At 35.7% G+C, this 24,813-nt stretch overlaps 5 protein-coding genes across 5 annotated transcripts; 1 reads left to right on the top strand and 4 right to left on the bottom strand.

Annotated features, from left to right (window-relative positions):
- Positions 1 to 808: 808 nt before the first annotated feature.
- LOC21392008 (30S ribosomal protein 3, chloroplastic) lies at positions 809 to 1,966 on the top strand. Its single transcript, XM_010105495.2, has 2 exons — positions 809 to 1,167; positions 1,506 to 1,966. Exons 1-2 carry the CDS (start codon positions 904 to 906, stop codon positions 1,785 to 1,787), a joined length of 546 nt encoding a protein of 181 aa, XP_010103797.1. The 5' UTR covers positions 809 to 903; the 3' UTR covers positions 1,788 to 1,966.
- A 519-nt stretch (positions 1,967 to 2,485) lies between these two features.
- Positions 2,486 to 4,499, bottom strand: LOC21392007. Its single transcript, XM_010105494.2, has 5 exons — positions 4,300 to 4,499; positions 4,114 to 4,217; positions 3,821 to 3,995; positions 3,596 to 3,718; positions 2,486 to 3,426 (listed from the first exon to the last, which is right to left on the bottom strand). Exons 1-5 carry the CDS (start codon positions 4,483 to 4,485, stop codon positions 2,731 to 2,733), a joined length of 1,284 nt encoding a protein of 427 aa, XP_010103796.1. The 5' UTR covers positions 4,486 to 4,499; the 3' UTR covers positions 2,486 to 2,730.
- A 1,565-nt stretch (positions 4,500 to 6,064) lies between these two features.
- LOC21392006 lies at positions 6,065 to 7,373 on the bottom strand. Its single transcript, XM_010105493.2, has 4 exons — positions 7,200 to 7,373; positions 6,985 to 7,088; positions 6,738 to 6,909; positions 6,065 to 6,648 (listed from the first exon to the last, which is right to left on the bottom strand). Exons 1-4 carry the CDS (start codon positions 7,371 to 7,373, stop codon positions 6,067 to 6,069), a joined length of 1,032 nt encoding a protein of 343 aa, XP_010103795.2. The 3' UTR covers positions 6,065 to 6,066.
- A 1,910-nt stretch (positions 7,374 to 9,283) lies between these two features.
- LOC21392005 (ubiquitin receptor RAD23d) lies at positions 9,284 to 14,055 on the bottom strand. Its single transcript, XM_024170367.1, has 13 exons — positions 13,816 to 14,055; positions 12,881 to 13,042; positions 12,724 to 12,777; positions 12,013 to 12,092; positions 11,875 to 11,922; positions 11,612 to 11,687; positions 11,195 to 11,296; positions 10,501 to 10,656; positions 10,354 to 10,419; positions 10,222 to 10,269; positions 10,025 to 10,131; positions 9,835 to 9,913; positions 9,284 to 9,626 (listed from the first exon to the last, which is right to left on the bottom strand). The coding sequence occupies exons 1-13, from the start codon at positions 13,879 to 13,881 to the stop codon at positions 9,504 to 9,506; spliced, it is 1,167 nt and encodes a 388-aa protein (XP_024026135.1). The 5' UTR covers positions 13,882 to 14,055; the 3' UTR covers positions 9,284 to 9,503.
- A 3,852-nt stretch (positions 14,056 to 17,907) lies between these two features.
- Positions 17,908 to 23,273, bottom strand: LOC21392003 (ubiquitin receptor RAD23d). Its single transcript, XM_010105490.2, has 13 exons — positions 23,052 to 23,273; positions 22,209 to 22,370; positions 21,918 to 21,971; positions 21,567 to 21,620; positions 20,494 to 20,573; positions 20,314 to 20,403; positions 19,988 to 20,165; positions 19,047 to 19,202; positions 18,901 to 18,966; positions 18,769 to 18,816; positions 18,560 to 18,669; positions 18,377 to 18,455; positions 17,908 to 18,163 (listed from the first exon to the last, which is right to left on the bottom strand). The coding sequence occupies exons 1-13, from the start codon at positions 23,115 to 23,117 to the stop codon at positions 18,041 to 18,043; spliced, it is 1,266 nt and encodes a 421-aa protein (XP_010103792.1). The 5' UTR covers positions 23,118 to 23,273; the 3' UTR covers positions 17,908 to 18,040.
- Positions 23,274 to 24,813: the final 1,540 nt, after the last annotated feature.

Here is a 24,813-nt window from a genome sequence, read left to right as displayed (position 1 = left end):
TGTACGACTGTACGACCATGTCAAGCTTGTGTACAGGTGTCATTAGTCCATGTAAGTCGTACTATGCCTAAATGGAGGGCGGAGATAACTCCAAACAGGAGATCGCGTACGAAACTTCCTTCCCTTGACGCCTCCCACTGAGCATAGATGAGGAGCAGCCTTGCCGAGCGCATATTGGTCCGGGAGACGCTAACAAACAAGAGATGAGGTCTTGCTGTCCAGTTTGGCTGCACTAGCGAACACTTTTCGAAAGCTCTAGATCGTTCGGCAAAGTGATAAGTGGAACAACGATCGATAAACTGGTGCCGATCAGGCCACCAACATACTTAATTTAGTTTCAAAAAGCTGATAGTTACTAAATTTATGAGCTAAAATATAAAAGACCTTTGTTTTTTTTAGAAAATTAAAAAACTTATTTTTGAAAGTGCATATGTTTAAATTTTTATCTTTTACTCTTTATTAATATCTTTTTAACTAATAGAGTATTTAATTTTTTGCTCATCTAACTAATAGAATATTTGATTAAAAGAGTATAATTAAGAGTAAAAGGTAAAATCAAAACCTATGCAATCTAAATGGGTATTTGTCTTTTTTTTTTCCTTTTTTCTTTAATATACAAATACCATCTCTGTGAAAGATTTTTAATAATTTATACAACATCTGAGTGAATAAGCGTACCATCTTGATTCGGGCCAAATTTATAAAAAAGAAACCCGATTGGCTCCGATGACCCGACACTCCTTATCCTGAACTCTGAAGCAACTTGTCGCACGCACGGTAAAGCAAAAAAAAAAAAAAAAAAAAGGCGCATAAGCGCAGAAGTTCTCAAACACACACACACTCTCTCTCTCTCTAGTTTCTCTCTCATCTTTCTGTGTGAGCTGAAGAACTTGAGATAAGACGATGGCTCTTCAGTTTCAAGCAAACTGGAACGCGTCTTTCAAGCCCTCGACATGGCCTTCCAAAACCCATTTTCACATTCCCAAACCCATTCAAACCTCGCTCTTCGCGAAGCCCAGAACCTTCTCCAACATGAATTCACGCTCATTCTCCGAGTTCAAACCCACACCCACAGCCACCCACTCTTCCAGAAAGTTCGCGCTTTCTGCCTCTGCCGTCGCCGCCGAAGACACGACCGTTGATGATTCCACTGTTGAAGATACAGAGGTTCTTATCACTTTCGCTTTCTTTGTTTTCTACAATTTGTCGCTGGAATTTGGATTATTTGCTCAGCCAAAGACTGAATTAGCATGTCTACCAATTTTCTGTTAATGGGCACTTATCCAATTTGCTAGTTATATATATATATATATATATATATATAATATTATGTGTACGCAAAATAATTTGCTTTTTTAAATACTGTGTCAGTGTGTTTATTAGTTTTCTTTTAATGCTTTATTCTCGCTTTTTTTTTTTTGGGGGGCGGGGGGATAAAGTAAGAAGCTTGTTGTTGTAAAGGCATTTCTTTTTTTTATTCTTGAATTTGTTGTTTGGTGATTTAGAAGCTTGGAGTTGTTGTGAAGCCAGTGGCGAAGCCAAGGCTGATATTGAAATTCATTTGGATGGAGAAGAACATTGGAATTGGGCTTGATCAAGTGATACCTGGACATGGGACCATCCCTTTAAGTCCCTACTACTTTTGGCCCAGAAAAGACGCTTGGGAAGAGCTCAAGGTTCTACTAGAAAGCAAGCCTTGGATATCCCAAAAGCAGATGATCATTCTTCTCAATCAGGCTACTGACATTATCAACTTGTGGCAGCAGAGTGGAGGCAATTTGTCTTAATTTACTATGTAGAAAATTTGTTCTTTTATTTATTAGCAGTTTTCTCTGATTTTGGATGAATTTGATATATTTTCCTAGAGAATTGCTTGGCAGGATTTTCTTGATGATAAATTTGTATCCATAGATGTATTAAACTTTGTTGTTTTATCAATTGACTCTGAATTCCTTTTGCTCTGTAATTTCATCTCTCTGTCCAATCCATGGTTACTCTCTGTGGTTTCTGGAACTTCTGGTTAATCTTGACAAAGTTACCATCTGATTGCATTATCAACACACACTTCAGGCTTTCAGTTCTTGGTCTCTTTGGATGGACATCCATAATTAAGCTCAGGTTTTGGTGACCAAATGATTTTAATTGGTTTTTCATGTACCGTAACTAGAGTCACTATGGCTCTTGCACTATCATTCAGATTTTGTAGGATTCAATCCAAATGACTCTTCATTTTGGGCATTGAATACTTGGCGTCCTGAATGGACAAGTAGAACAAAATTTAAAGCAATAATAGCGAGAGAGGAAATAAGAAACAAGAGAACTATACCAATAATGGTATTATTGCTAGTCCAACATTTCAATTATAATAAACTTTCTCAATAATGTTGTTATTCCTCTTTAAATAACAATACCCAATTCACAGACAAAATATCTCCTTCCAAACTTGTATATCTCAATTATTAAAACCCAACTTACGAAAAATAACTAAATAAACAAAAAATATGAATCCCGTATTGAAGTTCACTCGCCACAAGCTATTTGTACAAAAAATAAATGAAAAAATTTAGACCGACCATGCTTTGGAATACACCTATATCCATATTTTTCTGATGTCATTTCTTCACTTTGTTTGCTCAACGCCTGTAAAACTCTAGCCATGTAAAGTTTTCCAGCTTTTTTTTTTCTTTTAAATGGAGACCAATTGCATCAGCATTAGAGATTTGTGTGAGGTCACTCTGGAGATTGAGAAGAAAGCTTAATAATACTGTCTTCATTTGATATTTTGTCATCCGTACTTGCATTAGACAACCTGTTGTGCTTGTTCTCATTAACCGGAAGGTTCTCTGGCCACTTTTTGCTGTCCTTTTCCTCAATATCTGCACATGAAGCAGATGATTTCCTTTCTGTTTCTTTCTTTTCATTCTCTACTTCCACTTCAAGAGGATTATCATTAAGGCTTTCATATCCCATGTCATCTTCACCTTCTGATTCCGATCTTTCCAGGTCCTCAATCGGATGGATCCTTTCATTTTGAGAACCAAGTCTATTAACTAAATCCTCAATCTTCTCTGAGGCTGCATAGCTGGTGATCACAAGAGCTTTGTTTGTTGAAGAAACACCGATATCCGACACAGTCCCTCTTTGATTATCTGACTCATCACGATCTTTGTTGTCCATTGATTTACACATGGAGAGCTCGACAGCAGCTCTAGCAGCGGCTGCTGCATAAGCTGCTGATTCGAAAGCCTCTTGGGCAGCATCTGCCACGTCTGTGTACTTCCTTCTAGCTTTCATTGTTTCAGAAAATTTCTCTACCTGCTTTATATCTTCAAGCAAAGTAGTGTTATGCGTGAGGCCATTTTCATCTGGCTTCGAAGCTTTAGTAGGCTCAATATGCCCATGATTCTGGTTCGCATCGAGTTTCTCCTGCAGCCATTAAAGTTTACAATTGGACTCAGGAGCTCTTACTTCGATACCTTGTAGATTATTATGAATTCTCTTAAAAGCTTAAGCTATTAAGAGAGATGAGACAATTGAATTTTTTTTTTTTCCTTAAAGTTTGTACTAGTTTTTATGCGAGGAAAAAATTTCCTACCTTATCTTCAACAGGAGTATATTCTTCTAGATTTAGAATTACACCAGCTTCTGAAGCAATCTCCTTCAAAAATTTCAGCCGGCTTTCAAGACTTGACCGTCGTGTTGAAAACTTTTGTACTATCTACAGTGGGCAACACAAGATAATTAATTAATCTAAATGAAGAGCAGGAAAAAAAAAATTTGTTCATAATCATATGTCGTAGATAGTCGAACTTCTAATTACTTTAGGATTCACTTCACAATTGTTGCGTAATTCAACTGCGCGAGTAGCAAAATCCTTCCCAAATTTAGGCGTCAAAACCTCACGAATCTTCTGAAGTTCCGGGAACTCGCCACATCTTGAGGCTGCATATATCAAGCTTGATGTTGCCTCTTTGAGCTCTTCAGGACACTCCCCTCTAGAGACACACGTGCATACATAAAGATACAATTGATATAAATAAATACAAGAAACAAGAACCAATTGTCTTTAAAACTTTACGTTATACATAATACTATTATGGATAAACAACTAACTTGCTCTGTGCAATGAGCTTGACCCTTTCCAACAAGAGCTGGCAGAAATATTCTATCAAGGAAAACGCATCCAACTTGTTCTGCTCCATGATCACATGCTCAACCTGTTTAGAATTCCATTAAAGATCAGAACATGATGTAATAACATAAATAAGTGTGTGAGAGAGATTTGGATGGAAAATTTACACGAAGCATAGCGCAGTCTTGTTGTCCGATAAGAAGGAGATCTTTGACATCGGACCGGGCATGAGACAGCCGGCTTTGGTGTTGGTTGGCGAGGATAGCAATCCTAGAACTGGCAAGTTTCAAAAGAGTTTTGAACTTGGACGTCTTGAAGTTCCTTCCAAGCAGGGCGTCCAGTTTCCTACCCATGTTTGCCAAGTATTCACAAGAAGCTTTGAATTAGTAATGTTCAACACCAAAACTTTGCTTATATAGGATGAAGGAATACTAGGTGTCTGTGATTATTTGTTGTCACAGACACCTTGGGAAAAGACACGTGCCATTGTAGTTACAAAGTTGGGTATTAGAGCTGTGATTGTGTACTTACTTACACATGCTCAAGTATGGACCTTGTTTAGAGCAAAATTCGACGTGTTGAAAGGGCCAAACATGTTTTGGTTGAGACGGATTTTATTTACCTTTCTAGAAGAAAGTACTAAGAAGCTTCATCATTTCTTCGTCAGGTAAAACCGTTATTATAACAACTAGAAGAACTATGCTTTTAGGCTAGAACTGCGATTGCTCAGTCTTTTTGGGTCGTATTGTTCAAGTAATTTATCATGCGTTGGATAATTAATCTGAGATTATGAAATTTGAAACTATTTTTTTCAAGTGGGACCCAATAAGAAAAAATTTCAATGGTCTAAGTCCATGCAGACTATCATCCAACGCATGAAAAAGCGTTGTAAATCCGATCGTATGTTGGGGAGACTTGTATATTTTCAGAGGCAAAGAGGCTAATACGAGGAAAGATCAATAGCCAAGTGCAATACGTAAACAAGGAAAATAAAAGTACGGACAAAATACCTTCCCCCACCTCAGAAAAATGTGATACGTCCCCAGAAAAGGAAAATGTGAACCCCAAAAACCTAATAAAATCAAACCAAATTAAGAGGAAGATTAGTGCAAAGAGATTCTGTAGAAACGAAACAGAAAATCATGGCACTTAAACACAAAAAGTCACGTCATTAAACACAAAAAGTCATGTCATACTTAACGCCTGTTTGAAAAGGTGAACTAAAAACTACATGAAATAGGTCCACAAGAAGAAATGGCTCATAATTTGGTACCCACACGGAAACACCTGTCCTTGTAGTTGATAGGTAGTTGCATGTACTCGCCGTTACCAGTCATCATACCTAAGAAATTCTGGTTTTAGTGGCCTGAATTTGTTCTTTCCTATAAAGGGTCAGTTTTCATGTCCAGAGAAAGAAAGGTCATGAATTTTTAAAGAGTCAGAATTCCATTAGCTAGTTTCCACCTTGTTTCCCATGTTCATGTTGGAAAACCAACAACAGAAAATCAGTTGCTCACTGCTGAAAGTTCTGATATGTATATGTATGGTTTTGTGAAGATTGTCTGGAACTGTTAGTCTTTTTTCGAGGTGGTTTCTGTGGCAATTGTGATTGACCTTATGTTAAGATATGTTACAAAGTTTGAGCTGTATAAGATTTGAGATTCCATGTTGTTCATGCAAACCTCTTATTATCATTATTACCTTCAAAACCGCGTGAGTTCGTTTACAAAGAATCACCTTCTCTTGCATAATTTCACTCCCTTTCCATAATTCAAAATATACAGTAGCAAAATAGTTTACAACCTAATAGACAACCAAAAAAAAAAAGAGAGTTTTTCATGCACATGCTCGAGCCTAAGTAGCCGGCTAGATCTCACGCAACATAAGAGTATACTATTTGTTTTTTTCATTCCTACTACTTGCTTTGCTTCAATTTAGTCCTCCTTTAGATGGCCTCCAGTATTTGTTTCGGTTTTTTCATGTCTTGGACTTGAGCTAGGTATGACTTTAGCATAGAATATACCCCTCTCTAAGTCATTCTTCCTCTCCGAATTCCCATACCCTTGAATTGAAATTCCTGATTTTGAAGGCTGGTCATCAAACTGAGTCTCGTATTTTTTTTCATTAGATTTCCTCGGATGATCATGGTCTCCATCCAAAGGCTGCAACAATTCAAGTGCTGCTTTGGCGGCCACTGCTGCATGAGCAGCCAATTTATAAGCCGCTTGAGCTGCAGCCTTGAAATTTTTGTATTTCCACCTTTCCATAACCTGTTCATGGATTTTCTCACCTTGTTTTCGCTCCGTGGACAAATGATCAATGCAGTGTTCTTGGCCATCTTTGTTAGCTGATTCATGGGGAATAAGCTGCTTCTCATTTGTGTCCTGAGTAACCGTTTGAGACTGATCCCGATCTCCCTCATGATGAAGATCGATCCCGTTTGCAACAGCAATTTCCTTCAGCATTGTCAGTTTTCTTTCTGTGTTTGGTCTGTGGGTCGAAAGCTTCAAAACAATCTTGTCCAAAATCAAAGATAATCAGTTTGGTAAAGATAAACATAACAAGAAAATTGGACATGTGACCGTAACATAATATTCAAGCTCACCTTTGGAGAAACTCCACAATTATTGCACAGAACAACTGCATTAGATGCAAACTCCTTACCATATCTTTTCACAAACATGCTACTAATCTTTTCCAAATCTTGCATTTCTCCACATTTTGAGGCTGCAAATATCAAGCTTGATATCGCTTCCTTTAGCTCATCAGGACATTCTCTGTGAACATAACAAGAATTCAAAATGTTTTTGAAATAGTCTGGAATCCAGTTCAGAAGAAAAGGCAATACAAACCTCTTGCTTTCAATTAGCACCACTCTTTCTACCAGAAGATTGCAGAAGTTTTCTATCATGGAATATGCATCTAACATGTTTTGTTCTGTGATTACAAGCTCAACCTGGAAAATAATAATAATAATAAATGCTAATAACAACAACATCCTTCAACTTGAGAGAGCTAGGACGAGAGGAAATTGATTATGATGATGCTAGTGGTGATGAGAAATTACGAGAAGAAGAGCGCTTTCTTGGTGCCCAAGTTTGAGGAGAGCAACGACATCAGACTGGGCTTGCATGCACCGGAGATGGTGCTGCTTCTCCCAAACAGCTATTCTCAAGGAAACAAGTTCAACTAAGCTTTTGAATTTGGCAGTTTTGAAGTCTTTTCCCAGCAGAGCATCCATTTTATTACCCATGTTTCTTTCCCTCTTGATTTTTGTTGAAGGTTCAATATCCTGTTGTGGAAGTGTATCACCAACAAAAGCAAGCTAATAAAATCAAGGATTATAAACTTTTTAAGTGTTACATATATTTAATTATTTCAAATATTCAAACAAACTATATGTGCATTTCCAAGTATGCCATTGATTCTCTAGTTTAGAGTAATGGAAAGTTGATCAATGGAAAGCGACTCCTTAACTGGATATGAGAGGCCATGCATTGTCAAGATCATTATAAACTCTTTCCTTTCTCAACAACTTTGCTGTTAAGTATTTTAGTTGCAGTTTCGGCAATGGAGTTTTCTCTGTCCTCTTTCCTTTAACGATCTAATCAACTCTATATCAAATGAAGAAAGCAATATGCAATGGCCTCAATTCCAAGTAATACTCATCATTTATAGTGGAAAATATTCGCGTTTCTGACGATATTTTTAACACCATTTGACTGGAGAAAAAGTACTCAAAGTTAACACATTTGGACCAAAAAAAAAAAAGTTGGAAGTATGCAATTTGCTGTTGTAATTAAAGCCATTAACACTTTGGGCAATATATTTAAAACTTGATAGAAATCTTGTTCAATTCTTTAAGATAGTTACTTATAGGCCATAAGTCAATATATCAATAACTTCTTCGTTTCACCGAGTAACAATGTCGACGTACATAGGACATCTTTTCAATGATAGTTACAAGTCAAGTTCATCTTCTAATGCGGGCAACTTAGTCTAAGAAAAGTCTTAAAACCTAATTACTGGTGTGGTCTACATAATTCCTTTTCTTAGGGTCCATGATTAAAATGCTTGGTTGATCAAGCAGTTGGAGGAACGAGGGATATAAATTAGGAAACAGTTTTACACTGCAATAGTCAGAGGACATCGGGCAACAAAAGATGCTAACGCAATTTAAATATCTTATAGTTAAAAAGTTAATTATTCTTCCAGTAGTGTATTTTTTTTTTAATATCTTGCCACAGAATTCTTCTTTACGAATTGAGGCAAGTGTAGAAAAGTGTATACCACGCTTAAAATTAGTTGGTCCATGTTTGACCAAGTCTAGACAACGCGTTTCAATTCCATTGCCCACACAAGGAAAAAGTTCCAGAGACCAATAGAAGCTAACATGGTCATCCCAACATTAATGAAACATCAAACACACACGAAACTTGAATTAAAAGGTTGGTTTGCATGTCAACCTCACCCCCAATCTTAAGTTGTTCAGGATCACCAGGAGTGATCAACTTGTTCAATTATTTAGAACATTATGCAGCCGCGTTAAAATAGAGCTGCATCAAGGAAACAGAGTATAAGTTTGAAGATGGTTTACAAGAAAGGAAAAAATAATAATCTAATTATTCCTTAAATCCGGAGTCATACATTAGAAAAATCTGCAGACGTTCTGGTTTAAGACATATGAGCTGTCCCATCGGTCTGAAGAAAAAAAAAAGAAACTAACATATTCATTCATTTAAAAAGCCCCAAAGCAAAAAAAAAAAAAAAAAAAAAAAAAAAAAAAAAAAAACCCCCAAAGCCAAATTATATATAAAGCTTTAAGCTTAAATAAGATTCTGCAGCCCCTAGTTAGCAAATTTCTCGGACTACTGGATTCTGTACGGTAAAACTTTGCAAAGAGTTGGCGATGTGCTTTCTATCATTCTATGCAATAATCCATGCATGACGATGATAATATCACTTTTTTTTTAATTCATTTTTTTTTTCAAGTGACGTGATACTACAAACACTTGCACACCTTTGTCTCCAACATTTCACACCCATACTAATCTCAAGACAATATTCTAATTTTCATTCATTGTAAAGGAAAATAAGATTAAAAAATTAAAAAGGAAAAAAAACCTTTAAAGTAAAAAAGTGACGCACAACTTGGACATTCAAACGAGAAATTAAATGTAAAATCGAAACCAAGATTTGGGACAGAATTCGGAAGATGCTATATCCAAGAGATAATAAGGAGTTGGGAATATTGGGAAAGAAAGGAGAAGGAATTAGACACCCTAAACGCTATAATAATCTGTCCAGCATGTCATATAAGACATAGAAAAGATATAAATAAATGACGCAGAAAACATATATAAACACTGGACTATTGATCGTCATCGAACTCGTGCATGTGATCCAATAGATAGTTGGCAGCCAGCTCCTCATTCTTGTTGCAAGCAAAGTATACTTCCAATACTAGCGCTCTATCAAAACCCATTGCTTCCAGCTACAACCAAAAAACAAAAACAAAAAAAACAAAAAACAAAAACAAAACTAAGACCACAAAAGATAGAGCTCGATACTAGGATTTACATGATGTGTCGTAAAAGTGATTCGAATCAGAGACCAACGAGGAGATCAAAACAAGGTATGGGGAAGAAAAAATTATAGAAATCCAACAAAGGAAGTGACCAAAAATTGACAAACAAACATACACGTTCGATGGCTTCTCGCTCCTCAGGGGTAACAGTCACAGCCTGTGGCATTGCTGCAGACAACTGACCCAGTAGGTTCCTGATCATGCATTAAAAAAAAATAAAAAATAAAAAATAAAAAAAAAATCAGCATGTCTAGATCCAATTACTAACAAAGACTAATAGATAGAGCTGAGCAGATTCATCTCACCCTTCTCCCTCAACAGGTTCATTTATCAGGCGTAAAAAGTCAGCTTGATGCTCTTGAATGAGACGCATGAGCTGTGGATTTTGCTTCCCCAACTCCTGAAGCATGGGCTGCAATAACGTCGGAGTACCGTGAGTACTAATTATCGTCAGACCAAGCTACCAGCAGATTTTTTGATTTCTTAAAAGATGAAAACTAACCTGCAGAATTTGGGGGTTCGCTTGCACCATAGCCCGCAATGCTTGAAACTACAATAAAGGTCAAAAGAACTTCGAAAAATCAATTATGGCAATAAGCAATAAGATTACATTTTGATATCGAAATTTGTATACCTGTGGACTGTTCCGGAGGAAATCCAAGGTGCCAGCACCAACGTTTGAACCCATGCTTGGAAGGCCCTGATTCAAGCAAGATGAACATGATTCATTACTTGCCACAAAAATAAAGTCCAAAGTTAAAGAGGTTAGAGAGTATTCTACCTGTGGGAAGAGATCCAGAGGATTTGCATTAGGACCACCTGTGGGCGCTGCTGGTTGTGAGGCTTGCACTGGAGGATTGATTGCTGGAGGGTTTGCTGCCTGGCCACCAGCAGGAACTTGAGCAGGTGGTGGAACATCTGCCTGTTCAGGAATTCCCTGATGCAGGACATAGTAGATTAGTTTGACAATCTTACCAAACAAGAATTATCATTTTGAAACCACCTCAATCAATCTGTGTCAAAAAAAGAATGATAATGATATCTAAAGGGAAAATCTATCTACAAAATGTAAGTCAAATTTCTATCTTGTATATATTCTTTTCAAGTGACATTGCATATGAGTGAAACAAAATAAAGGAAAAAATTAACTGGAGCATGGATAGATGTAGCAAATACAAGCCCGAATAGTGTACCAGGCACATTGCATAACTTATTGATCATATAATAAATTTTCTGATGAGCCTACACCTGAAAGATTCTGCTTAGTACAATTAAGCAATTGGTAGAAAGTTGTTTTACTTTCGAATTTATGTCTCAAGATGTTCCTTTTGATTAGGGACCAATGGAAATCGAAACAATTAGCCCAAACCAGATAGAATCTGTTGCCGTTGTAATATGTGACGTGCACACACACATATATATACACATGAAACCAAACACAATGTTCAGTTCGGGACATTAGTATCAGCACTTACAGAGTACAGATATTCAACAGCTCTTTCAGGGTTGTTAAAAGCAGCACGTAAAGCACGGACAACGGTATCCCGGTCCCAACTTCCACCACCCATATCAAGAATCTGTTGAACAGTAGCCTCCAAATTACTTCCTGCAACAAGGTTTGACGCTGCTTGTCCATATACGTCCAATTCAGCGCTGCAAAAATCCAACCAACAGCAAAAATAACGCCTTAACTGAATGATGAAAATATAATAAGAAAACAACCAAAACAAGTACTTTAGCAAACAATAATAATAATACTAATAATAACAACAACAACAACAATAATAATAATAATAATTATTATTATTATTATTATTATAATAATAATAATACTCACGAAGCAGTAGGAGCTGCTGCAGGAGCAGGTTCGGGAACAGATTGCGATCAAGAATCTGTTGAACAGTAGCCTCCAAATTACTTCCTGCAACAAGGTTTGACGCTGCTTGTCCATATACGTCCAATTCAGCGCTGCAAAAATCCAACCAACAGCAAAAATAACGCCTTAACTGAATGATGAAAATATAATAAGAAAACAACCAAAACAAGTACTTTAGCAAACAATAATAATAATACTAATAATAACAACAACAACAACAATAATAATAATAATAATAATTATTATTATTATTATTATTATAATAATAATAATACTCACGAAGCAGTAGGAGCTGCTGCAGGAGCAGGTTCGGGAACAGATTGCGGCCTGCATGATTTAACGAAAACAAGGAAAAGGAGGTTAATTAACATTGAAGGAGCCACATTAAATCAAGTTTATCAGGTGAAATTCACTCACGGTGGCGCAACAGAGGCGGGTGTTTCAGATGTTGTTGACGGTGTTGATGACGCAGGAGGAGAAGCAGTTACAGGTTGTGCCTACAGAAACAAATGGCTCTATAAGATGGATTCATCTCTAAGAAGGCAAGACATTGTATAGCAACTAGCCAGCACAAGAGAGCATCTAAATTTTGCTCTGGAAAAGACCATCTAAATTAAAAGCTTTGTATTTTTTCGAAATTTGACATCTAGCACACACCAAGTGAAGCACCATATCATGCCAATAAGTGCTTCAAAAGTGTGAAGCGCCATAGAAAATGTCTTATCAACTCCAATTACAATATAGTTTGTGAGATGTTTGATGGTCCACGCTTACAGTACCAATCAACATATATCCATGTATAGAAATCAGCTGAACAGCTATTTTTATTTCCTACAAGTTAGGAACAAATTACACAAAATGTCAGATGTTCTTTTCATGTGTGAGAGACTTTTCAAGCAATACCTATAAATAGGAGTTTATTTAACTTCCTTTTCTGTTATCTTGATCTTAATTTCAAATATGTGTTCCTTGTCCAAACAACTTATATGTGAAAAGATTCTTTCATAAACTTCAAGAGAAATCTACATGCTTCTTCCATTGAAGATGCAATAAATTCATGCCATACATGCCAACAACGCTTACATCGTAAACTGACCAGAAAAGCTTTCAATAACGCTTTGTACTTACCTGACTTGTAGCTGCACCTGATGTACTTGAGGCTCCACTTGGTGAAGCCTTATTCTACAATTAATAACATGCATAAGTTATAAGATAATCAGAGAAAATATCACACTCAATATGTCAAAAACATATTTATTTTCTTCACAAGAGAGAAAACACACACCTTAGTTATCATAATCACTATAAAACTATTCTCAACAACTTTATTTTCTTCAAGAGTTGTCACATCCTTAAGGACCTTCCCTTGATGAATAAGCATCTGCTGAGAAGCAGGGTAAACGTCAGCACCCTGAACTACCTCTATGTTCTTCTTGACATCGGCAACCTATAAAAGACACAACAACAAAGTATTAGAACATATTGATGCAATGAGCTGAAACTCATGAATAATACAAGAAAAAGGTAGCAAAGAAAGCAGGAAAGAGAAGAAGTGAAAAAAAAAATGTTAAAATTGTAAATTGACAATTTCTACAGGCCTAACCGAAATTTGAACAAAAAAGTTTAAATTTTGTGAGAGGAAACACTGTAGAAAAAAGGTTTGAATAGTATTTTAAACCTATGTAACAAACGCATGGAATGCTTCAACGTTGGATTCAATTTCAACTAAAAGTGACCATCCAGAATAGCACACTAAATCCGCAAATTGGAGAAAATCACATTAATTTGTAAATTGATAATTTCTCCACACCTAACTGCCAAATAAAGCTATGACATTTAATTCAATTTCCATCAAACGTGAATGTCCAGAAGATCACACCAACACCGCACATAATTTACACATTAATTCCACTAATCTACCCAAGACACACAATATACACGCACAAACGTCAACGCAACCAAAAATTGAACCAAAGCAGACAAAAACCTTCCAGAAAATCGGAATATGAATCACAGTGTTTCAAACGCATACATAATTGACGAAGCAAACTACTAAAACAATAAACAGAAACCCAAACGTAAACAAAACAACCCTTAACTGACTATCGTCAATTCCTAAAACCCTAATAACTCAAAATCGTCCCAAAATACCATCAAAATAAGCAGGAAAACTGGGAAATTCCATCCAATTGACAACAAAGTTAGAAATTTAGACAGTACCGTATCTTCGGGTTTCACTTCGATCTCGAAGTGAGTACCCTTGAGTGTCTTGACACAAATCTTCATCTTCTTCTTTGAACTGAAACTGAAGCAGCTATTCTCTCCGGCGAGGTGCGATGGCCGATTGCCGCCGGCGAAAGCTTCGTCGACCAGAGAAATCCCACTCGCCAACGAAGAGGAAAATTTCGGAAAGCGAGAGAGTCCCCTGTTCTCGTTTATATTTTCATATGCAGGGGTTTGATCGGGTAATATAGACATCTACCATATGCGGATATATTTTCAATATAAAAGTGGCCACGTCGTAACGTGGTATTACGTGTCAAAAATATATTGGTTTATAGAGAGTTAGAGTAGAGTAGATTGAAAAAGGGGGAGGGGGATGTGAGATTAAATTTTTAACGGCCCGAGATTACTTGCATCATGTTTGAAATTTTTAACGTAAATATTTATATATTAGACCGTTGAAATTTTAATCCTATATTTAAAATAATAATTTTTACCAATAGTTAAATAGAAGGACAATATCTACCGTAAAAGTTCTCTTAAAAAAACATTAAAATAAAAAGGGTTCAACTTGTTTTTAAGCTCAAATGTCAAACTCTACTTTGATCATTAACTTTTAATATCCTAAAAAAAAAAAAACCTAATTTGCGATTATTTGAGTCACGTTGTAAATTTTTAATGTGAACACTCACAAATTAAACCGTTGATTTAAAAACTTAATCTAATAGTTAAAAATTATAGTTTTACCAATGGTTGAAAGGGATAATATCTACCGTAAAAATTCTATTAAAAATAATAACAAATTAAAAAAATGGCTATTCAACTTGTTTTTACGCCCGAACACCAAACTCTACTTTGGTCACTAACTTTCGACAACTTATGATTTCTCAACCTATTAAATCGTCCTAAATTGGTTCTTTGCCTTCTCACCATTAAAATCTCAACTGAAAATGACATAGCTTCTTTCTAAAAGATCAAGCTCTAATGTGTAATTGCAAAATCAACTCCCATTAAACCATACATAGTTCTAACGTGCAACCATACATAGTTCTAACGTGCCTTTATTTTGGTAAGATTTTAACATCCAAAATCCAAAGGTCTAAACAACCATAGGTCCAAAATCCTTCTACTAATTCCTTTATCTCTCTTTCCTACCACTTTTTCGCTCGCTTTGACTCCTTTGTCTCTGATTTTTTTCGTGAGGTCGTCGATTGTAGGGGTGTAAGAAATAACCTTGAACCCGCATTACCCGACCCTACCATACCTGAAAATGTAGGGTTTTCTTTTTTTTTTAGTTCCAAATTAGCCTAACCCGCATTGTGCAGGTAGGGTTGCGGGGTGATCTCTTTCTGACCCGAGCAGACCTTACCCGGCAGAAAATAGGAGATGAATGTTTAAAAAAAATTAGAAACCCTATGATACCCTTTCTTTCTCTTATTAGTTTCTTTCTCCCTCTTATCTCTCGACCTATTGCGCCGCTCACTCAGTTGGCCGAAGAGTCTCTTGATATTGGCGGTTTCTTTTCTTCCCACTTCCTCCGCTTGTCTGCCATTCCTCCACCGTTCCCTCATTGTTCGTCTTCTTCGTCTCAGACTCTCTCTCGCCGTTTTGAACCCTTGTGTCAACTTCCTCCGCTATGATTCCTTAATTTGATTCTCATGATATTTTTTATGTTTTCTTCTCAAGATTTGTCAATTTTTGTTCCTACACATGAGGGGCAAGCTGAAATTGGAGGTGCTATCGTTCTAGATTGAATTATTTTGCGTGGACTAAAATTCCTATTTCGTTGGATTCATTGTTATCTTTGTAGACTTTGTTTTAATTGTTGGACTGTTTGCTAGATTTTATGGACTGTTAAGAAGTATGTTTTATTAACTTAAAATTATTGGGACTGTTGGACTTGGAATGTTTTTTTAGGACTATTGCATAATGGATGTTAGAGACTAGAGGTTTTGAATGTGTTGAAAGTGTAAGACATATGACTGTTGATAGTTGATAATCTACTTGTTAATTGGAAGAGTTAAAGGAACTGTTTGATTGGGAATTAGTACTACTCCATGAAATGAAATTATGAAATCATCATGTTTGGCAAAAACTGAGTTTTGTCACAAATCTATATGACCAGATTCCCAATTGGCAATTGCTTCTTTCATGTCCAAGAGGAAAAAAAAAAGTTTACCAGGATACTGGATACCATACAAATTTGGCAAAAGCGCACAACAGGGGACACAACCAAACGTCCAGGCCCAACCCGCCCAGCCCACAAAACTAAGCCTACCCGAGGTAACCTGAAGGTTTACAGGTTTGTGAGCCAAATTCAGTGCTGTGACCCAAATTCCCCTCACCCCGAATGTGGCGGCTCGGCCCAAATTTTAGGCCCAGCCCGAGCCTACTCAGCCTACTTACACCCCTAGTCGATTGAGCCGGTGACAAGTCAAAAAGTGAGGTCTGAAGCCGGCGATCCAGTAAAAGGTGTGCTAGAGAGTGGTGAACTGCGTAGGAGGATTCGAGAAACGAAGTCTATGAGATCGTCGATGACAGAACTATAGCACAAGAAAAGTGATGAATGAGGAGATGGAGTATCTGGACTCCGATGGTAACGAGTTGCATATGGGAGGCGTTTTCGTCTTGAGCTTGTTGTCGATGGAAAAGGTTTGCAAGGGGAATAGACAATGAGGAGGCTGTGAAAAAAGGTGGTGGTGCCATGGAGGGTTTAGGGTTCCGACGGGGCTCACGTTGGGTTTGCTAGATCGCTAGAAGGAAGAATGAGTTTCTCCTTTTTTTTTTTTTTTTTTTTTTTTTTTTTTTTTTTTTTTTTTTTTTGTCTTTTTTTTTTTTTTTTTTTTTTTTTTTGTGTTGTTCTTTAATGTATTATAAAAAATAAAATCTTGATTTAATATCTATTTTAATTGTTCCTTTTATTTTTTAAAGGTTATTACAAATTAATTTTATTTTTATTTGATAAAAGATATAATTTTGAATTTAAAAACGGGATTTTTGGTTGACTTTTTTTTATTAAAATATAAAATTTGGGATAACTTGTGTTGATTTTGAGATTAATAATTAAATGGGAGAAAGAGGAAAATATGTCAAGACTTGAGATGAATTAAAATTAATAGGCCAATAGTTTACATAAGTTAATAAATAGGCCAAATTATTATTTTCATCCATAACTTGTCTGGTTATGAACCATAACTTGACAAATTATTGTCTATAATTGTCCATAACTTGTCTGACTATGAACTATAACTTGATAAGTTTGTTCATAACTTATCTGGTTATGAACCATAACTTAACAAGTTATGACCTATTAATTTCTATAACTAAAAATTAACCTATATACTTTCTTAAGCTTTACATATTGACATATTTTCTACTATTTTCTTAATTAAATTTGAACTAAAAATACGAGTAAATGACCCACCAAAAAGAAATAGAAGTAAATGACCATTGATACGTTTTGTGTTATCCATGTGCCATGTGCTAGTCAAGTACAATATACTACCCACAGTCTAAACAACATTTTCAACTGAACCTACCATGCGGCAGATTTTAAAGTGTACATTAACAAACTTTTTAATTTAAGGGTTAATTTGCCAAAATGGACAAATTCAAGAGACAACCATGCAAAGAAACCTTTTTTTTATGAACACTTCTATCAGTCTCCATAGGTTCATGTGCGTTAAAATTTGATGGGCTAAAAACTTCCTTTTTTTTAGAAGAGAAAATTGTTAAACTTTTTCTGTATGAGTTTAAATTTTTATCATTTATTCTTAATTAATATCATTTTACCTAATATAATTATTTAACTAATCGATATATTACTAAAAAAATAAAAAATAAAAATCCAAACTCAATACAGTTTAAAAAAGCATTAGTCTCCTTTTCCTTTTTTAGAAAAACTAAGACCCGCAGAATACGTCAAGAGTAGTTTTATATGGGAATGAAGCTAGGTAGCATTTTTCCTTTTTCATATTCTAACATAATAGTCTCCATAAAGATTATCTGGACGATTTTTCCATTAAAAAAATAAATTATCAATCTAATATTTATTGTCTGTAGTCACCTTTCTTTTCTCAAATTTTATCGTTTGTGTAAAAGTTCATGCTCTCTTTGATTAAAAGAAAACGGGGAAAAAAAATAAAACATAATTACCAATCTGTTGAGCATGTCACGTCAAGTCATATAATAAAGGACGCAGAAAACATATATAAACACTCGGCTATTGATCGTCATCAAACTCGTGCATGTGATCCAATAGATAGTTGGCAGCCAGCTCCTCATTCTTGTTGCAAGCAAAGTATACTTCCAATACTAGCGCTCTATCAAAACCCATTGCTTCCAGCTACAACAAAAAAAACAAAACAAAAAAACAAAACAAAAAAAAAACGACAAAACTAAGACCACAAAAGATAGAGCTCGATACGAGGATTTACATGATGTGTCGTAAAAGTGATTCGAATCAGAGACCAGCGAGGAGATAAAAACAAGGGATGGGGAAGAAAAAATTATAGAAATCCAACAAAGGAAGTGACCAAAAATTGACAAACAAACATACACGTTCGATGGCTTCTCGCTCCTCAGGGGTAACAGTCACAGCCTGTGGCATTGCTGCAGACAACTGACCCAGTAGGTTCCTGATAATGCATTAAATTAAAAAATAAAATAAAAAAAAATTCGGCATGGCTAGATCCAATTACTAACAAAGACTATAAGAAAGAGTCGAGCAGATTCATCTCACCCTTCTCCTCCCTCAACAGGTTCATTGATCAGGCGTAAAAAGTCAGCTTGATGCTCTTGAATGAGACGCATGAGCTGTGGATTTTGCTTCCCTAACTCCTGAAGCATAGGCTGCAATACCATCGCAGTAGCATGAGTACTAATTATTGTCGGTAACAACATGACCAAGCTACCGACAGATTTTTTTATTTCTTAAAGACGAGAACTAACCTGCAGAATTTGGGGGTTTGCTTGCACCATAGCCCGCAATGCTTGAAACTACAACAAAGATTAAAAGAACTTAGGAAAAGCAATCATGGCAATAAGCAATAAAATTACATTTTGATATCAAAATTTGTATACCTGTTGACTGTTCCGGAGGAAATCCAAGGTGCCAGCACCAGCGTTTGAACCCACATTTGGAAGGCCCTGATTCAAGCAAGATGAACATGATTCATTACTTGCCACAAAAATGAAGTCCAAGGTTAAGAGGTTAGAGAGTATTCTACCTGTGGGAAGAGATCCAGAGGATTTTCATTAGGACCGCCAGTGGGTGGTGCTGGTTGTGGGGCTTGCACTGGGGGATTGATTGCTGGAGAGTTTGTTGCCCGGCCACCAGCAGGAACTTGGGCCGCTGGTGGAACATCTGCCTGTTCAGGAATTCCCTGAAGCAGCACATAGAAAATTAGTTTGACAATGTTACCAAACAGGAATATTCTTGAAACCACCTCAATCAATCTCAGTTCAAAGAAAAATGCACAATAGCGTCTTAACAGAAATTTAATTACAAAATTTATGTCAATGTCACCTTATGTACATTTGTTTTCAAGTGATATTGCGTATGATTTTAAAGTTTAAACAGCATACTTCATTTGAGCAAATCCGACAAACTGAAATACTTTGAAAGGCTAGTAAATAAATAAATAAATAAAACTGGATCACGGACAAATGGAGAAGATACAAACCCGAACACCGTACAAGGATATTTGCATTAACTTATTGATCCTACAACAAAACCTTCTTGGGGAGAGATAAGCCTACACCTGAAAGATTCTTGCTAAATACATCTAAGCAATTTATAGACAGTTGTTTGTAGGCCTGAACTCACAAGTCCAGAGAAATAGTCCAAAAACATGGCATATGGGCATGCCGGCATGGTAACAATTTTTATTTTATTTTTTTTCTCTACCAATAAGATGCATAAAAGCTTTATCAAAAAAGATTCAAACAATCAACTCAAACCAGATGGAAACCGCAGCTAACGTATTTCAGGATACAATATATCACAAAAGAAACTTCTGACTCTTAAAAGGTAATTGCAGAGTAGAATGCTTACTCACACACACACATATGTAAAGTAAGAAATCAATATTGACTCCGGAACATGCTAGATCAAGTGATGGGGTGGACAACAAACAGATAAAGGAGTACAAATAGTATTAACGCTTACAGAGTAGAGATATTCAACAGCTCTTTCAGGGTTGTTGAAAGCAGCACGTAAAGCTCGGACAACGGTATCCCGATCCCAACTTCCTCCACCCATATCAATAATCTGTTGAACCGTAGCCTCCAAATTACTTCCCGCAACAAGATTTGATGCTGCTTGGCCATATACATCCAATCCAGATCTGTGAAACCAATCACAATAAAAATTAAAATAAAGGATGTAATAAAACAACAATTAATACAAGTAAACCTTTAGTAAACAAGAAGAAGGATGATAACAATAACAATAACAACAACAACAATAATAGCAGCAGTAAATACTCTACTTACAAAGCAGTAGGAGCTGCTGCAGGGGCAGGAGCAGGGGCAGGAGCAGGGGCAGGTGCAGGAGCAGGGGCAGGTTCAGGAGCAGACTGTGGCCTGCACAGTTAACAAGAGCAAGAAAAAAGAAAGTTAATAACATTTGAAGAAGCCACACTGAATCAAGTCAAGAATTACAACAACACTCACGGTGCAACAGCAGGGGCGGGAGTCTGAGGTGTTGTAGATGGTGTTGACGAGGTAGGAGGAGATGCGCTAACAGGTTGAGCCTACAAAAAGAAATGGCTTCATAAGATGGAGTTCATCTTTTAGAAGGCAAGGCATCATATAATCAACTAGCTGACACGAGAACCATCTACATTAAAAAGTTAACGCATTACTATTCTTTTTGCAATTTATGTTTCATCACAAGTCCTCAGTAATGCACATGTAACAGAAGTTAAGTGAAGCACCATATGATGCGGGTATGTGATTCAAACGTATGAAGCACAATGGAAAGTATCTTCTCAACTCAAGTTGCATTCAAGTGTGGTAAGACTTTTTCAAGCAACACCTACAAACAGGAGTTATTTAAATTCTCTTTATCTTATCTTGATCTTAATCCAGTCTACTTTGCCTTTAAAAAGGGGGAAAAAAAAATCCTCTGGGGCTTGAACCCAAAACTCAAAACATTAAAAGTAACTCATACACCCACAAAACACAGATTGAGACTTTTTCAAGCAACACCTACAAACAGGAGTTATTTAAATACTCTTGATCTTATCTTCATCTTAATCGAGTCTACTTTGCCTTTAAAAAGGAAAAACAAAATCCTCTGGGACTTGAACCCAAAACTCAATACATTAAAAGTAACTCATACAGCCACAAAACACAGATTGAAACTTTTTCAAGCAACACCTACAAACAGGAGTTATTTAAATACTCTTTATCGTATCTTCATCTTAATCCAGTCTACTTTGCCTTTAAAAAGGAAAAAAAAAAATCCTCTGGGACTTGGAACCCAAAACTCAATACATTAAAAGTAACTCATACACCCACAATACACAGATTGAGCTAGCCATAATTGGCCAACTAGACTGAAAATTGAGGTATTATTTTTCTATTCTAGGTGTGCCTTATCCAAACAACGCTAAAAAAAAGGAGTATTCATCATAACCTTCAATAGAAACCTCTGTAATACACAATAACTTCATTCCAAATATGCCAACAATGCTCACAACATAAACTGACCGCAAAGGTTTTTAGCAGCATTTTGTACTTACCTGACTTGTCGCTGCACCTGCTGTACTTGAGGCTCTGCTTGGTGAAGCCTTATTCTATAATTATTGAACATACATAAGTTAAAAGATACTCTGAGCAATTACCATACTCAATATCTACAAAACTATATTGTACTTACCTGAGCAATTACCATACTCAATATCTACAAAACTATATTGTACTTACCTGAGCAATTATAGAATAAGGCTTGGTGAAGCCTTATTCTATAATTATTGACCATACATAAGTTAAAAGATACTCTGAGCAATTACCATACTCAATATCTACAAAACTATATTGTACTTACCATACTCAATATCTACAAAAAGTTTTTAGCAGCATTTTGTACTAACCTGACTTGTCGCTGCACCTGCTGTACTTGAGGCTCCACTTGGTGAAGCCTTATTCTATAATTATTGAACATACATAAGTTAAAAGATACTCTGAGAAATTACCATACTCAATATCTACAAAACGATATTGATCAATCATGAAAAAAGTAAAATAATAATAGAAAAAAAAAGAGTAAAGATTACGCAGTGTCCCTCTTTAGCAAAAGTAACAACAATGCCCCACATGTTTTCCCAACTTTTCACAACTATCTTGGAAAGAAAAGCACACTCCACACGAGAGAAAACACACACCTTAGTTATCATGATCACTATAAAACTATTCTCAACAACTTTATTTTCTTCAAGAGTTGTCGTATCCTTAAGAACCTTCCCCTGATGAATAAGCATCTGCTGAGAAGCAGGGTAAACGTCAGCACCCTGAACTGCCTCTATGTTCTTCTTGACATCAGCAACCTAGAAAAGACGCATCAAATTATTATAACAAATTGACGCATAAAAGTGAGAAAAAACAGTAGCAAAGGAAGCATGAAAGAAAAGTGCACAATTGGAACGAAAATTCACGTCCAACTTGTAATTGACAATTTCTCCACGCCTAACCACCAAACAAAGTTTCGAGTTTCAAAATTAGGATTCAATTTTCATCAAAAGTAAATATCCATAAAAGCACATTAAATCCACAAATTGGAAGAGAAAATGACACTAAACTTGTAAATTGATAATCTCTCCACACCTAATAGCCAAATAAAGCTATAACAAATGGATACAATTTCCATCAAAATTGAAATTCCAGAAATCACACCAATTCCGCGCACAAGTTACACATTAATTCGACTAATTTACCCCAGATAAATAAAATATGCACGCCCAAACGTCAACACAACAAAATAGTTGAACCAAAAACAAAATCCAGAAAATCGAAACATAGATCAAAATGTTTCAAAAGCAGATATAATTGAACCAGAAACCCAAAAATACCCAATACCAAAACATGAACCCAAAAAAAAAACCCTAATTGACTACCGTCAATTCCTAAACCCTAATTACTCAAAATCGACTCAAATTACTATCAAAATAAGCAAGAAAAACGGACTACTTCATCTAATTGAAAACAAAAGTAAGAAATTTAGACTGTACCGTATCTTCGGGTTTCACTTCGATCTCGAAGTGAGTACCCTTGAGTGTCTTCACGCAAACCTTCATCTTCTGCTATGAACTGAAACTAAAGCCGCTATTACTCTCAGGCTATGTTCGACGACCGATTGCCGCCGGCGAAAGCTTCGTGGACCAGAGAAATCCGAGTCGCCACGGAAAGGACAATTTCGAAAACTAGAGTGAGTGAAGAGTCCTCTGTTCTTGTTTATATGTTCAGATGCCGGGAGACTGATCACGTTACAGTGACATCTATTATAGTAAGTGTAGGACCTCACGTTAAGAATCTCCACGTCGGAAGGTCGCGGATTTGTAGTACGTGTCGCGTTTCTACTGGGTAATATCAGGCTTGGGAAGTAAGTTTTTTTTTTTTTTTTTTTTTTTTTTTTTTTTTTTGCTGGAGGCTTGGGGAGTAGGTTAGGTTTCTAAGATTTTTTTTTAGAAGACTTTTCTGTTAATAATTGTTTGCGAAAAACGTGATAATGTTCTAATTAAAATACTAATACTAACAATTAATCAACCAGAATAAATAATTTCAAGTATCTACTTGGGGTTCGAATTGGCCAAATCTCAATATATTGATAATTTATTTGGTTCATGGATTCATAATTATTCTCGATTTATGTGTATTTTTTATGAGAAAAAATACTGTAGCGAGCCACGAACCATTATATAAACCATGGCACGAATCCACCAACTAAACGCACTCTTATAGTAAACGAGTATCATTAAAGTTATCTCATTCTTTCTTTTTTTTTTTAATGATGAAACACAAAATCGCGTTTAGAACTCATTCCAAGATTATTTTATTTTTTGTATGAAAATGAAAATGAAAACGTTTTCAATTTCAGACAGAAATCATTTTTGAAAATGTGTTTGGTAGTTTTATCAATAGATTATTTTCAGTGTAAAAAAACTCATTAATATCTCTTTCTCTTTCTCTGCTCGAGAGAGGAGAAAACGAAAACAAAAAATAAAAAACGACTAAAAGTCATTTTTCATTTCTCTCTCATTTTACACTAAAGTAAAAAATCGTTTTCATTTCTATTTTTTATCTTTATTATACCAAACGCCGTTTTGAAAACGTTTTTATTTTTTTTCTCAAAAAATGTGAGAAAAAAAGGGGATCAATTCCAAACACAAATAATTTCTTTATTTCTATGCATACCTGCCAAAAATAAAATTACATGTCTTCCGCGCCAAGCAAATTAGATGGTAGAAAATCTTCGCATTACATGTACGAATTTGTGGTGATTGGATATTTCTTTAGAGGAATACTTTTTTGTTAAATTGTTTTACGTCTCATTCACTTCACGAATTCAAGTTTTTAGTTCGAGTTGAGATGTGATATTTTTTGAGAACTTTTTATTATAGCAAAAAAAGTTAGATATGACATTTTCTGATAGTTTTTTACTGTAGAAACTTAAAACTAAAAACTCGAATCGGTAAAATGAACGAGGGCTACTTTTTTTCTTCTGCACATATGTAATGTAATCTAAAAAGATTTAAAAATAAAACACACATTTATCAATATGCTTTTATTGTCTATAGTTTTCTTTTTGCTTTTTTAATTTCTTTTGGTTGTTGATCTATTTAGTTGACTGTTGTCGTTTTTAAGGTTTCTATCATTGTTACTTTTATCGTTCTATTGTTGTCATCTTTGATGCTTGTCGTCTTTTGTATTCGTTGTCGTTTTTATGGTTTATGTCGTTTGTCTGATCAATATTGTTTATAATTCATTTTTGTT

This window comes from Morus notabilis, unplaced genomic scaffold, assembly GCF_000414095.1.
Source record: "Morus notabilis unplaced genomic scaffold, ASM41409v2 Scaffold1006, whole genome shotgun sequence".
Lineage (NCBI taxonomy): Eukaryota > Viridiplantae > Streptophyta > Magnoliopsida > Rosales > Moraceae > Morus > Morus notabilis.
Note: the sequence above shows the minus strand (reverse complement) of the source record. Positions and strands in the feature narration are given on the sequence as shown.